Source organism: Haliotis cracherodii, unplaced genomic scaffold (assembly GCF_022045235.1).
Source record: "Haliotis cracherodii isolate W230 unplaced genomic scaffold, xgHalCrac1.p SCAF_1, whole genome shotgun sequence".
NCBI classification, from domain to species: Eukaryota; Metazoa; Mollusca; class Gastropoda; order Lepetellida; family Haliotidae; genus Haliotis; species Haliotis cracherodii.
In genome coordinates, this window is record NW_027266264.1 from 70,513,494 (window position 1) to 70,530,009 (window position 16,516).

The following is a 16,516-nucleotide window of genomic DNA, read 5'->3' on the forward strand; positions in this document are numbered from 1 at the left end:
ATACAGCTCAACATTGTGCTGACTAGAAAAACATCTAGTCTCTGAAAAATTGTTTAACTGAAAAAACAAACAGTTGTTAGCTTATCTTAATAAAATCTATTAAAAAGTAGTCCAGAGACTTTGGTCGTTTTCAGAATTTGCAGAAATCTAGACTTGCAAACTGTTGTAGACTTTTAAGGATTTACAGAATATATTTGTTTCAGGTCTGTATGACAGACAATGTGATGACATACTGTCACATTTTTAAACAGAAACTTAGGCATGTGGCATTTGACAATAAGATACAAATAGAAATTAAGTGATGCTAATGACATCATATAGACAGAGTGACAGGTTTTGTTAAGTGTCTGAATTCAGATCAGTAAGGCCAATTCAGGTCCAAATACTTGCTTCACCAGCCTAGATGGGCTGAGTAGGGTCCTGCCTACTTCGTGTCTTTGACAAGGCTATGCTGTGATTCCTTTTGTATTGCTCTCTACACTGTTTTCTCTTCTCACCAAACGAGGGTTTTTAACACTTCCGCTCAGTACTAGATCACACGCAGTCTGTACGTAACTTTCTTTGAGAGAGCTGAGAGTACTGCGTGTATTCATAATGTTATGTAAATATTCTTTATACTTCGTTGAATTTTTTGTACATACGGGAACTATTGCTGTGATGTACATTGTTTTATTATCACTGTAGGGCGTCATATACTATCATCTCGTTTATCAAGGTTATGTGTTCCTGAGTCATCGAGAACCTTTTCAGGTCGATTTTAGATCATCTTCCCGAGGCAAGCGTGTCCACTAGCCAATATCAATGCCTAGTTCCTACCCTTTCCACAAGACCACTTTTCTTGGCCCGACCCTGGCGCCACCTCGCGTAGATCATGAGTTGTGCCCCTTGTAATGAAAGCGCGATATCCAATCAGATCGCTGTTCTTATCTCGTGTATAGCTTCAGAAAGATGGCGTCTTCCATAGGCAACAACCAAGTCGATGAGATGACGAAAACATTCGCAGTTTTATCCCTGACACAAAAACGTAGGCAATCTTTGGAGGCAAAAGACATGTCCGTGTCAACAGCGGTAAATCACTTTCATACGAAGGTGTACCAGTCATGGATGTTGATTTTGTGAACGATAGTCCAATCATATTTAGCACAGGAATGTGGGCTTGATGGGCCAAAGGCGGAAACAAGACTGATAATAAGGCTTGTGGACGCTTTTGCATCGGGAAGATGACTTTAAATTGGTTGGTTTACTACCACTGAAGGATATATGCCTTAGATACGTGTTTCACTTTAGGTGGCAGTATCTTTATGACTGAATGCTATGGTTACTACAGTGTTCAAAAACCTACTCTTGATAAACGAGGATGCTGTACTCTATGCATTAAAGATAATAGTTATTTATTATAGCAATGCTTGTTTGTTCTGTATTGGACTATGTTGAAGCGTTCATAAGCTTTGAATCTGAACAAGTCTTAGTTTCGTGGCTACGACTAATCAAGAATTGACTTTGACATATGCGTGAGTTCATTGGAGTATGAACCTTCATAGAGTGAGGGCCAAACTGTATGGACGTCGGAGCTTACGCGGGCAAAATACCATAATCACACACAAGACCCATTTCAACATCAGAAAAAGTCAGTAATAACGAGTCACTTCCCGTTATTGTTCATACAGGCTAATTGTGACGGCTTAATGAGAATCAGCATATGTGAGAAAAACGTCACATGCAAATTAAATTATGTGAAGAAAAGTTACAATGTTTGTAAATGCATGCTTATGATTTATTCCATAACACCAATATTGTCATTTATTGTTTGACACCAGGATAACGAGAACCAGCGGCTGTCAAGACAGCACAAGGGCCTCTCTGAATTTATTGAGGATATGTAGTTATTAAGGTTTTGTGATCATCAGTCTGATTTGATCGGAAGTTGATGTCAGGGTCTGTGTCACCGGTCTCCTTACAGCCAATCTACAGGGGGTAAGCCGAGGCGATCTGTGACCCCGACTTGTGAGCGACATCCCACGTCTGTATCCTGATGGAGTGGCCGTCCATGTTGAAGGAACAGACAGCGTTAGGGCGCACCAAGGCACAGATTGAGTATATCGCCATGTCGAACTCGGGACTCGTCGCCACAAAGAAGCTCCCCTTAGCTTTTCTCCGCCCGTTCCAGATGAACTGCGCTCCTACAATTTCAGGCTGAAAGACAAATTACTTTCTTTATTGAACAACATGTTCAAAATAAATGTCACAAGGAAGGTGAGCGAGTATGGTTTTACGCTGCATTTTACAGTATTCCACCACTAACACGGCGTGGGACATCTGAAAAGGATGCACAAAATCTACCCATGTGTGGAATAGAACCAGGCTGCTCGACGTGACGAGTGAACACGTTTACCACTGGGCTACCCCACCGCTCGTTCCATGAAGGTGACCAGCGTGGAAGATGACAGAAAGGGACACGTATGCCTGGCAGTTATCTGCAGTTACCGTATCCACTCTTCCGTTCATCATTCAACATCAGTTTTTCTGTATGTCTGAAATTGGGCTACGGACTATCCCGCTTGAAAAGTCTCCCTATGTGCACTGTAGAATTTACAGCGCATTTCAACATCTCAGATTAAAGTAGCTACAACTTTTAAGAATATTTTCAGTATCTAAATATTCCCGATCGAAAAGAAATTTGGAGTTTAATCAACACATATCCCAGGTGGTCTACGTACATTTGTCCTGGACACGTATCCCAGGTTGTCGACGTACATTAGACCCGTGACACACATCCCAGGTTGTCTACGTTCTTAAGACCGTGATACGTATCCCAGGTTGCCTACGTACATTAGACCTTGATACGTATCCCAGGTGGTCTACGTACATTAGACCTTGATACGTATCACAGGTTGTCTACGTACATTAGACCGTGACACTTATCCCAGGTTGTCTACGTACATTAGACCGTGATACGTATCCCAGGCTGTCTACGTACATTATACCGTGATACGTATCCCAGGCTGTCTACGTACAATAGCCCGTGACGCGTATCCCAGGATGTCTACGTACATTAGACCGTGACACGTATCCCAGGTTGTCTACGTACATTAGACCGTGATACGTATCCCAGGTTGTCTACGTACATTAGACCTTGATACGTATCCCAGGTTGTCTACGTACATTAGACCGTGACACGTATCCCAGGTTGTCTACGTACATTTGACATTGATACGTATCCCAGGTTGTCTACGTACATTAGACCGTGACACGTATCCCAGGTTGTCTACGTACATTAGACCATGATACGTATCCCAGGTTGTCTACGTACATTAGACCGTGACACGTATCCCAGGTTGTCTACGTACATTAGACCGTGACACGTATCGCAGGTTGTCTACGTACATTAGACCGTGACACGTATCCCTTGCAGTAAACGTACAGTAGCCCGTGACATGTATTCCTGGCAGTCTACGCACATTAGCCCGTGAAAGGTATCCACTGAAATCTACGTACGATAGCCCGTGACATGTATTCCTGGCAGTCTACGCACATTAGCCCATGAAAGGTATGCATTGAAATCTACGTACAATAGCCCGTGACATGTATTCCTGGCAGTCTACGCACATTAGCCCGTGAAAGGTATGCATTGAAATCTACGTACAATAGCCCGTGACATGTATTCCTGGCAGTCTACGCACATTAGCCCGTGAAAGGTATGCATTGAAGTCTACGTACAATAGCCCGTGACATGTATTCCTGGCAATCTACGCACATTAGCCCATGAAAGGTATCCATTGAAATCTACGTACAATAGCCCGTGACATGTATTCCTGGCAGTCTACGCACATTAGCCCGTGAAAGGTATCCATTGAAATCTACGTACAATAGCCCGTGACACGTATCACTGGCAGTCTACGCACATTAGCCCGTGAAAGGTATGCATTGAAATCTACGTACAATAGCCCGTGACATGTATTCCTGGCAGTCTACGCACAATAGCCCGTGAAAGGTATGCATTGAAATCTACGTACAATAGCCCGTGAAATGTATTCCTGGCAGTCTATGCACATTAGCCCGTGAAAGGTATCCATTGAAATCTACGCACAATAGCCCGTGACATGTATTCCTGGCAGTCTACGCTTATTAGCCCGTGAAAGGTATCCATTGAAATCTACGTACAATAGCCCGTGACACGTATCCCTGGCAGTCTACGCACATTAGCCCGTGAAAGGTATGCATTGAAATCTACGTACAATAGCCCGTGACATGTATTCCTGGCAGTCTACGCACAATAGCCCGTGAAAGGTATGCATTGAAATCTACGTACAATAGCCCGTGACATGTATTCCTGGCAGTCTACGCACATTAGCCCGTGAAAGGTATGCATTGAAATCTACGTACAATAGCCCGTGACATGTATTCCTGGCAGTCTACGCACATTAGCCCGTGAAAGGTATGCATTGAATCTACGTACAATAGCCCGTGACATGTATTCCTGGCAGTCTACGCACATTAGCCCGTGAAAGGTATGCATTGAAATCTACGTTCAATAGCCCGTGACATGTATTCCTGGCAGTCTACACACATTAGCCCATGAAAGGTACCCATTGAAATCTACGTACAATAGCCCGAGACATGTATTCCTGGCAGTCTACGCTTATTAGCCCATGAAAGGTATGCATTGAAATCTACGTACAATAGCCCGTGACATGTATTCCTGGCAGTCTACGCACATTAGCCCATGAAAGCTACCCATTGAAATCTACGTACAATAGCCCGTGACACGTATCACTGGCAGTCTACGTACATTGGCCCTTGACACGTATCCCTGGTAGTCGATGTTGTTCGCCTTCTCCTCCTGGTAGTATTGAACCCAGCTGTGGAACCCGCTCACCCCATTCTTGTACTCCCCAACTATGACGTGTTCAAACCCGGAACTGTCAGTCGGCCCCGAGCTGGAGCGCTGATAAAGGTTAAACCATAGCTCCTTCAGAACGTCCCGGAAGTCCGCCTCTCCAGTAGTCTTACCTGTTGAAAGTGTTTACGACCGTTAGTAAATCCAGAGGTACAATATAACAGGAAGCCGATGTTATTTTCAATTCAATATTTCCACACAAAAATCAAAACCATAAGAACGTGAATGTTCGATCAATGGCCTCAGCCCTCAAAGGAATCTTAGCACTAAGACAATGGTTATTCTCATACTGTAATCTAGACCTACGATAGTTAAAGCGCTAAGATGGCTTTCAGGAACATAGACCAGTCTCATCCTTGGTTGCAATTCGCGTCTGGTGTGAACATTCTGGGTACCCATCTTGCGGACAGCTTGCTCGCTGCTCATTTGGAGTGTGTTGAGATCAACTGTACTGAGATATACAGCGATATACTGAATTAATACGTCGGTCAGCCATGACCGTGGGGTGGACATCCTCTTCTTGAGTTTCAGACGTGTCATCTTTAGGATGACCAAACCTTGAGTACTCTTCTGTCCAACGTTTGTCTCACTTCAATTCAGCAGCCCATTTCTTATCAGTTAAATATGAGGCTTCAAAAAGTGTGGTAAGAACATTGTCTCTCTCGGAAAACATACATGGGACATCAAGTATACAAACTGATAATGCATCTGTTTTCGATGAGTCAACTGGCCAATTTTAACAAGTGAGGGAAACTGCGAAGACACGGATTAAGTACCTGAACATAAAAGGCTTGTCACCAAAGGAAATACACGAAGTCATAAACTATAAAACGTCAACGCAAAAGTATAATAAGCCTCGGTAATCTGGCGAAAGAGATTCCATTAGACGTAAAAGTAATAGTGATGAAAATTGTATGAATGGAACCCTGAAAATCAGTGACGACCCCAGGCGTTCGCGGAAAGGGCATGCGTGTCCTGCTCTTCCGGTAGCATTCGCCACTCACACACTTCCGGATAACTACACATGATCACATTACATAAAGCAATACTAGCATCTATAAGCCAATGGACTGTTCGATTTTCCAATCTTAAGACTGCTGTGATATAGCTACAATGTTGCTAACGCCAGCATAAAATGAGGTCCTTGAAACTATCCCCGGAGTACTCTTTGACTTGCACTGGTTGATTGCATGTCTTTGTACAAGACGGCGTGGGACGTTGCTCAAGTATCTACTATCGGTATAACTGGAATATCGCTGAATGTGGCGTTAAAAATAACTTTCTGAAAATCACCCTTACGTTAAGTTTTATTGCCATATGTGTAGAAAATAAAGTTACCTTCATTAAGCAAATAGTTGTAAGCCTTTTGCATCACTGAAGTGGCGAGGACAGCGTCAAGGAAGCTGTTTATCTCCGCCCACTGCGCGCTGGTCAGCGACTCTGATTGGCCGATGTTTGGGTTGTAGTTGTCCAATAGGGGGAGTAGGAGGGCAAATGTAGGACGGGAGGTAAAGATGGCCTCATTCACATACGAGAAGAACCTGAGTGGAAAGGGACAACAAGCAAATGGTATAGTTAATTGAGAGTAAGAAAATAAACTGCAGGGCAAAAGAAGGTATGCCCTTTATGAGTGGATTTGGCCATAACAATATTAAAACGTTACTAGTCTGAAAATTTAAGGTGAAAAACACAACTATGAAACCCGTATCAAATACATGACTGTCGAATAACCAAAACAAGACTTACGAAGAATCAAAGAAACCAGGCTTTAGGACGAGTGCATGCTGTTGGTGACCTGATGTCGTCACTGTAATCTGTGCATGGTTCTCACGTGAACATTAAGAGCACTGGCATCCATTCGTGCAGTCTGGTCAGCACGCGGTCGTCCTGAAGCCTGGTTTCTCTGAATCTTCGTAAGACTTGGCGTGGCGCTAGTATCGATACAACAATGTTGGATCCACGTATTAGGGTGCCGTTTGTAAGAAAAGGGACAAGGAAAGGACATATTTATTTTGATTTTGATTTTCATGGAAATCATTCGGGACTTTGTACCATGGCCGTTTGTCCAGCTGCGTTTGAGCGACCCATCATATCCATACTTGTGTCACTTTTTGAACGTTAATATTAAATTTGAATACAGCTGTAACCGACGGAGACACTGATCTACCCGCCCATTCAGCTGTAACCGACGGAGACACAGATCCACTCGCCCATTCAGCTGTAACTGACGGAGACACTGATCCACCCGCCCATTGAGCTGTAACCGACGGAGATACTGATCCACCCGCCCATTGAGCTGTAACTGACGGAAACACTGATCTACCCGCCCATTGAGCTGTAACTGACGGAGACACTGATCCACCCGCCCACTGAGCTGTAACTGACGGAGACACAGATCCACCCGCCCATTGAGCTGTAACTGACGGAGATACTGATCTACCCGCCCTTTGAGCTGTAACTGACGGAGACACTGATCCACCCGCCCGTTGAGCTGTAACTGACGGAGACACAGATCCACCCGCCCATTGAGCTGTAACTGACGGAGATACTGATCTACCCGCCCATTGAGCTGTAACCGACGGAGATACTGATCTACCCGCCCACTGAGCTGTAACTGACGGAGATACTGATCCACTCGCCCATTGAGCTGTAACTGACGGAGACACTGATCTACCCGCCCTTTGAGCTGTAACTGGCGGAGACATTGATCCACCCGTTCAGCTGTGACTGACAGAGATACTGATCTACCCGCCCATTGAGCTGTAATTGACGGAGACACTGATCCACCCGTTCAGCTGTAACTGACGGAGATACTGATCCACTCGCCCATTGAGCTGTAACTGGCCGAGACACTGATCTACCCGCCCATTGAGCTGTGACTGACGGAGATACTGATCTACCCGCCCATTGAGCTGTAACTGACGGAGATACTGATCTACCTGCCCATTGAGCTCTAACTGACGGAGATACTGATCCACCCACCCATTCAGCTGTAACTGACGGAGACATTGATCCACCCGTTCAGCTGTGACTGACAGAGATACTGATCTACCCGCCCATTCAGCTGTAACTGACAGAGACATTGATCTACCCGTTCAGCTGTGACTGAAGGAGACACTGATCCATCCAACCAATACAGCTGTGACTGACGGAGACACTGATCCATCCATCAATGCAGCTGTGACAGAGGAGACAATTCAGCTGTAAGGAAGACACTGATCCGCCCAACCCATTCAGCTGTAACTGACGGAGACACTGATCAGTGGGTCTTGAACACTCACGGTTCGGCTGCACTGTCGCCGGTGTTGCCGGAGCTGACCTGTCCCTGGTAGTTGACGTTGTAGTCTGTGACGGAGACGCGGTTCACGTCGAGATTCCATAGCTGATCCGCAACACTGGACAATGTCTCACCCCCTGCATCACCTACAATGGACGCGAATAAGGAGTTCTGTTTTTATTTACGTGTCTATGTAACTAGTAGAAGGGCATGTTCCAAAATAAATATATAAACGAAGCACCGCCTTTAACATATTATTAAATGTTAAATGCCTACCCTAGAAATGTTCGTAACTAGATAATACTATTCGTATGTCAAATGGGATGAATTTAAAAATAGATAAGTATCCCTTTAATTCGTCGGAGTATCAGATATTTGAAACATTTTTACCAAATTGTAAAAGCATTGACAATTTAAAATTGTTGCTGTTAGGGCTACATAATCAGTGTGTAAGTAGATATATCCGAGTATAGATACTTACCCCCTGCAGACAGACTGTCGTAGTCAGAGCTACACCCACAGTATGTAGGTAGGTATATCCGGGGATAAATACGTACCTCCTGCACAGAGACTGTCGTAGTCAGGGCAGCAGTCGCCGTAGCTGACACACGCCGAGTTACACTGGCAGGGTTTTGAGTTGTCCACTCCGGCGTTACATCGACCGGAACATGTCGCTTGAAGGGTAGAAGGCAATGACTGAGTGAGTACGCTTTTACGCCGCTTTTAGCAATACTCCAGCAATATCACGGTGGGGACACCGGAAATGGGCTTCACACATTGTACCTATGTGGGAAATTAAACCCGGGCTTTCGATGTGCCGAGCGAAAGCTTTAACAACAAGGCTACCCCACAGCAAAGGAAACAATGAGGAGTATTTAATGGGGTATGGTCTTTAAAATGTTCGTAGGTGGATTGTCATCAAGGACAATGGTCGTGTGTTTGATGTGAACCGAACGATAGTTATGAACTCATGAGCAATGTATACATACCTGCAACACACACCGACTGGTAATCGTCACAACAGTCGCCAAAGGTGATGCATTGACTGTTGCACTGACACGGGAGGGTAGGGTCCAGCGCCTGACCACACTTTCCCTCGCAGCTCTCTATAACAAACACACAGGAGGCACCGTGGTTGCTGTCCAATCGACACTGAGGTTTTATATGCTTTTCATCATAGGTCATAAAACTGGCGCCACAGGTATGTTTAACCTATGGCGCCAGTTATATAACACCAGAAGGTTATATACTTTACACTCTAAGGAAGAGAATTTATGGATGTCAACTTCTCTATTTATGACTAACTCAACCTTTCGGAGTATATACTTACTCCTTCACCTGATGAAGGAGTAGTGAGTGAGTGAGTATTGTTTTACGCCGCCTTTAGCAATATTCAAGCAATATCACGGCGGGGGACACTAGAAATGGGCTTCACACATTGTACCCATGTGGGTAATAAAACCCGGGCCGTCACTGTCATCCACACTCACGGTCGTCCATGAAACAGCCCAAACGTGATTCACTGTAACCCACACTCAGAACCGTCGAGGAAACTGCCACACGTGATTCACTGCCATGCACACTCACGTCCGTCTAGGAAACAGTACACACGTGATTCACTGTCATGCGCACTCACGCCCGTCTAGGAAACAGTACACACGTGATTCACTGTCACGCACACTCACGGACATGCATGAAACAGCCCAAACGTGATTCACTGTAACCCACCCTCAGAACCGTCGAGGAAACAGTACACACGTGATTCACTGTCATCCACACTCATGTGCGTCTAGGAAACAGTACACACGTGATTCACTGTCATGCACACTCACGTCCGTCTAGGAAACAGTACACACGTGATTCACTGTCACGCACACTCACGGACATGCATGAAACAGCCCAAACGTGATTCACTGTAACCCACACTCAGAACCGTCGAGGAAACAGTACACGCGTGATTCACTGTCACTGACACTCATGTCCGTCTATGAAACAGTACACACGTGATTCACTGTCATGCACACTCACGTCCGTCTAGGAAACAGTACACACGTGATTCACTGTCATGCACACTCACGTCCGTCTAGGAAACAGTACACATGTGATTCACTGTCATGCACACTCACGTCCGTCTAGGAGACAGTACACACGTGATTCACTGTCATGCACACTCACGTCCGTCTTGGAAACAGTACACGCATGATACACTGTCATCCACACTCACGTCCGTCTAGGAAACAGTACACACGTGATTCACTGTCATGCACACTCACGTCCGTCTTGGAAACAGTACACGCATGATACACTGTCATGCACACTCATGTCCGTCTAGGAAACAGTACACACGTGATTCACTGTCACCCACACTCACGTCCGTCTAGGAAACAGTACACACGTGATTCACTGTCACCCACACACAGAACCGTCTAGGGAACAATACACACGTGATTCACTGTCATCCACACTCATGTCCGTCTAGGGAACAGTACACACGTGATTCACTGTCACCCACACACAGAACCGTCTAGGGAACAATACACACGTGATTCACTGTCATCCACACTCACGTCCGTCTAGGGAACAGTCCACACGTGATTCACTGTCATCCACACTCATGTCCGTCTAGGAAAAGGTACACACGTGATTCACTGTCATGCACACTCACGCCCGTCTAGGAAAAGGTACACACGTGATTCACTGTCATCCACACTCATGTCCGTCTAGGAAACAGTGCACACGTGATTCACTGTCACCCACACTCACGTCCGTCTAGGAAACAGTACACGCATGATTCACTGTCACCCACACACAGAACCGTCTAGGGAACAATACACACGTGATTCACTGTCATCCACACTCATGTCCGTCTAAGAAACAGTACACACGTGATTCACTGTCATCCACACTCACGTCCGTCTAGGAAACAGTACACACGTGATTCACTGTCATCCACACTCATGTCCGTCTAGGAAACAGTACACACGTGATTCACTGTCACCCACACTCACGTCCGTCTAGGAAACAGTACACACGTGATTCACTGTCACCCACACTCACGTCCGTCTAGGAAACAGTACACACGTGATTCAATGTCATCCACACTCATGTCCGTCTAGGAAACAGTACACACGTGATTCAATGTCATCCACACTCATGTCCGTCTATGAAACAGTACACACGTGATTCACTGTCACCCACACTCACGTCCGTCTAGGAAACAGTACACACGTGATTCACTGTCACCCATACACAGAACCGTCTAGGGAACAATACACACGTGATTCACTGTCATCCACACTCACGTCCGTCTATGAAACAGTCCACACGTGATTCACTGTCATCCACACTCACGTCCGTCTTGGAAACAGTACACACGTGATTCACTGTCATGCACACTCACGTCCGTCAAGGGAACAGTCCACACGTGATTCACTGTCATGCACACTCACGTCCGTCTAGGAAACAGTACACACGTGATTCACTGTCATGCACACTCACGTCCGTCTAGGAAACAGTACACACGTGATTCACTGTCATGCACACTCACGTCCGTCTAGGAAACAGTACACATGTGATTCACTGTCATGCACACTCACGTCCGTCTAAGAAACAGTCCACACGTGATTCACTGTCATGCACACTCACGTCCGTCTAAGAAACAGTACACACGTGATTCACTGTCATGCACACTCACGTCCGTCTTGGAAACAGTACACGCATGATACACTGTCATGCACACTCACGTCCGTCTAGGAAACAGTTCACACGTGATTCACTGTCATCCACACTCATGTCCGTCTAGGAAACAGTTCACGCGTGATTCACTGTCATCCACACTCATGTCCGTCTATGAAACAGTACACATGTGATTTCCTGCCATCCACACTCGTGGGGTTCACCAAAGTGTTGAAACCTATTAGATCTGTCACATCATGATATAGATAGAATACCGTGAAGATCCGGGGTACCATAGGTCTTCAACAACCCATGCTTGCCGTAAAAAGCGACTATGCTTGTCGTAAGAGGTGACTAACGGGATCGGGTGGTCAGACTCTCAGACTTGGCTGATGCATGTCATCCTTCCCAATTGGGTGGATTGATGCTCATAATGTCAATCACTGGATTGTCTGGTCAAGACTCGATTATTTAAAGACCGCTGTCATATAGCTGGAATATTGCTGACTGCGGCGTTAAACACCAAACCACACGAAACAAAGCAGCGCGTCTTTGTGTGGCTTTTTATACAGTAACTTCTTTCCTCAAAACGCCGCTTAAAAACGTGCAGTGGTGCAGAACATAGGTTGCGTTGTCGCATGTTGGGAAGCTGTGGGACGAAGGCCCCGTTTAGGAATATGACGTTGTAACCAGACGCAGCCTCTGTATAGCAATGGTGGTCTACTGATAAAACTTTAAACAGTTGCACTTATTGTACAGTAGTTAGCTATGTGTAAGCTTACCTTGAGCCGAGGTCACTGTGAACAGAACGCAGAAGATGACAACCAGAGTTACCATTTTGACACGTGGAAGGAACCTATGTTCTCATCAAGGGATACGGCAACACGAAATTTATACATCGACTGGGTATTAAACACCCATATTTAAATCAGGCTGAAAGATTGACTAGCCCTAAACCTGAATAAGTTATGGTTGTAACTATCTGTGATATTTTGCTTTCGACATATTTATTGAACACATATCTATTGCTTTTGCCAGTCAGCGTTTGTGGTAATTTATTGTGTATTGTATTGTGAAGCATATGTGGACTGTTCTTAAATTATTGGGTTGATTGTCCTCTAAATGGGTGAGTCTGTTAGAGGGCAAATACCATAGGTGAAGTGACATAGATTACACGGGTGTCATTCAGTGTAATGAGCCGACTCATGCAAAAACATGTATGACTGAATCATTATAAGTTAGGAATAATGCTTGTGTCCTATATTGTACATTGTGTTTCTTCCTTCCTAATATCATTTGACCACGATGACGGACGACTTGCTACGACGTGTTCCTTTCATGCCAGGAACCCGTGAAGATCCGGGGTAGAATAGGTCTTCAGGAACCCATGTCTCCCGTAATGCTCGTCGTAAGAGGCGACTAACAGACTCGGGTGGTCAGGCACGCTGTCCTGGTTGATGCTTGTCCATGTATCCATATTGCGTGGATCGATGCTCTTGATGTCAATCACTGGATTGTCTAGTCCAGACTCGATTATTTACAGACCGCCGTCATATAGCTTGAATATTGCTGAACGCGGTGTAAAACAACAAACAAACAAATAAACAAACAAAATAAACTTTCGGACTCGGTAAGCTAAACAATGCGAAAAGCATGAGTGTGCCTTGCTCGCATTAAGTTGAGGAGACGTATTTTATCTGGATATATGTTGTTACGCCAGGGTCACTGTACACGAATATATCGGAAAGTCGATGAAGGAAAACCACAAAATGTTACCGTCTTTACATGATAATTTTTCTCCTCCGCGTATACCAATGACATAAATCACATAACAATGCTGATACTTAAATAATGGACAGAAAGTCTATCCCGCGAGGTCAATGTTCGCAAGGAAACACCAAGGTGTAGTTCATTGAGTACATGCTTGGTATCTACATCTTCCTATACATGACATGTAGGGGCGATTGGTAAGTTGTGCGCCTACCTCTGAAGGAGCGTGGTACGGATGAATTCCTTTGTGGTGGTGATAGACTGATCAAGTACAGTGACATACACAGAAGGATTGTTGTATTGGACACGTTATTTAGTTTAGTATAAGCTATTGACTGCAAGGGGGTTATGAGATGACTTAAAATGGAGAAACAGGAAAAGCGAGCCGTTATCAAATTAAGAAAGGCTTAACACCCAATGCCATATATGAGGATATGTTATCCACACTAGGGGAAGATGCCCCGTCATATGCAACAGATGGGTGGCAGAGTTTAAACGTGGGCGATCGAGCACTGATGATGAACCCCGTCCTGGTCCACCTGTTGTGTCTTCAATTCCTGAAATGGTACAGCGAATCCTGGACATAGTCATGCCTCACTTTGTGTGGTATGAGTGGACGCCTGACATGGTGTGGTATGAGTGGACGCCTGACTTGGTGTAGTATGAGTGGACACCTGACTTGGTGTGGTATGAGTGGACGCCTGACTTGGTGTAGTATGAGTGGACACCTGACTTGGTGTAGTATGAGTGGTCACCTGACTTGGTGTAGTATGAGTGGACGCCTGACATGGTGTAGTATGAGTGGACGCCTGACATGGTGTAGTATGAGTGGACACCTGACATGGTGTAGTATAAGTGGACGCCTGGCATGGTGTAGTATAAGTGGACGCCTGACATGGTGTAGTATAAGTGGACGCCTGACATGGTGTAGTATGAGTGGACACCTGACATGGTGTAGTATAAGTGGACGCCTGACATGGTGTAGTATGAGTGGACACCTGACATGGTGTAGTATGAGTAGACACCTGACTTGGTGTGGTATGAGTGGACACCTGACATGGTGTAGTATGAGTAGACACCTGACATGGTGTAGTATGAGTAGACACCTGACATGGTGTAGTATGAGTGGACGCCTGACATGGTGTAGTACGAGTGGACGCCTGACATGGTGTAGTATGAGTGGACACCTGACATGGTGTAGTATGAGTGGTCACCTGACTTGGTGTAGTATGAGTGGACACCTGACTTGGTGTGGTATGAGTAGACACCTGACTTGGTGTAGTATGAGTGGACACCTGACTTGGTGTAGTATGAGTGGACACCTGACTTGGTGTAGTATGAGTGGACACCTGACTTGGTGTAGTATGAGTGGACGCCTGACTTGGTGTGGTATGAGTGGACGCCTGACTTGGTGTGGTATGAGTAGACACCTGACATGGTGTAGTATGAGTGGACGCCTGACTTGGTGTAGTATGAGTGGACACCTGACTTGGTGTAGTATGAGTAGACACCTGACTTGGTGTAGTATGAGTGGACACCTGACTTGGTGTAGTATGAGTGGACACCTGACTTGGTGTGGTATGAGTGGACATCTGACTTGGTGAGGTATGAGCGGACACCTGACTTGGTGTGGTATGAGTGGACACCTGACATGGTGTGGTATGAGTGGACGCCTGACTTGGTGTGGTATGAGTGGACATATGACTTGGTGCGGTATGGGTGGACATCTGACTTGGTGAGGTATGAGCGGACACCTGACTTGGTGTGGTATGAGTGGACACCTGACTCAAAGTAAAATACCTCTACCCTTGCCATGGTGAGGTCGAGTGGGATGCGTGGACACCTGACTCATCTATAATCTGTTCATGATTATCATCATCTATAATTTCATCATCATCATCATCATCATCATCATCATCATCATCTATAATCTGTTCATCATTATCATCTATAATCTGTTCATCATTATCATCTATAATCCGTTCATCATTATCATTTATAATCTGTTCATCATCATCTATAATCTGTTCATCATTATCATCTATAATCTGTTCATCATCATCATCATCATCACCATCATCTATAATCTGTTTATCATTATCATCCATAATCTGTTCATCATTATCATCTATAATCTGTTCCTCATCATCATCTATAATCTGTTGATCATCATGCATCTATGATCTGTTCATCATCATCATTATCATCTATAATCTGTTTATCATAATCATCTATAATCCGTTCATCATTATCATCTATAATCCGTTCATCATTATCATCTATAATCTGTTCATCATTATCATCTATAATCTGTTCATCATCATCATCATCACCATCATCATCTATAATCTGTTTATCATTATCATCCATAATCTGTTCATAACTATCATCTATAAACTGTTCGTCACTGTCATCTTTGATCTATGCATTATTATTAACTATTGTCTCTTCACAGTGTAATCGATCCATATCCATATCATCACGATTGTTATCAACAGTTATCAATGACCACAGTGACCAATGACCACAGTGTGTGATCACAGTTACCTTTTCCTGCATGTTAGTACATACTATACATAAAGGAGATCAGAATTCTTTTATGGTAATTATACTTATTTCTGATGATGAATGTATAGCTTACTCATAAATGAGAAAAATAAGAAGAGAATGAGCTGCCTCGCCTGCGAAAACAAATATTTAAAACCTTGCTTTTAGGTACTTAATAAAACTAACAAAACTATCATATTGTGTTCGTTGTATATTTGTTGACCTGTATACAAATAGTATGAGTCGGGCAATCATGTCACAACCACATTCACGTATGGGCGAACATAGCCACACTGAATGTCCTCATACAACATGTCGAGAAATACCTTCTGTCCTCCTATGTTACCACA

The 16,516-nt window shown here is 44.6% G+C and overlaps 2 protein-coding genes across 2 annotated transcripts; both read right to left on the reverse strand.

The window, feature by feature from the left end:
* Positions 1–1,965: 1,965 nt before the first annotated feature.
* LOC139468177 (uridylate-specific endoribonuclease-like) lies at positions 1,966–12,686 on the reverse strand. Its single transcript, XM_071249985.1, has 7 exons — positions 12,632–12,686; positions 9,164–9,280; positions 8,732–8,848; positions 8,179–8,320; positions 6,236–6,438; positions 4,790–5,010; positions 1,966–2,193 (listed from the first exon to the last, which is right to left on the reverse strand). Exons 1-7 carry the CDS (start codon positions 12,684–12,686, stop codon positions 1,966–1,968), a joined length of 1,083 nt encoding a protein of 360 aa, XP_071106086.1.
* A 1,527-nt stretch (positions 12,687–14,213) lies between these two features.
* Positions 14,214–15,272, reverse strand: LOC139457295 (uncharacterized). Its single transcript, XM_071238706.1, has one exon. It carries the CDS (start codon positions 15,270–15,272, stop codon positions 14,214–14,216), a length of 1,059 nt encoding a protein of 352 aa, XP_071094807.1.
* Between the last annotated feature and the right edge of the window lie 1,244 nt (positions 15,273–16,516).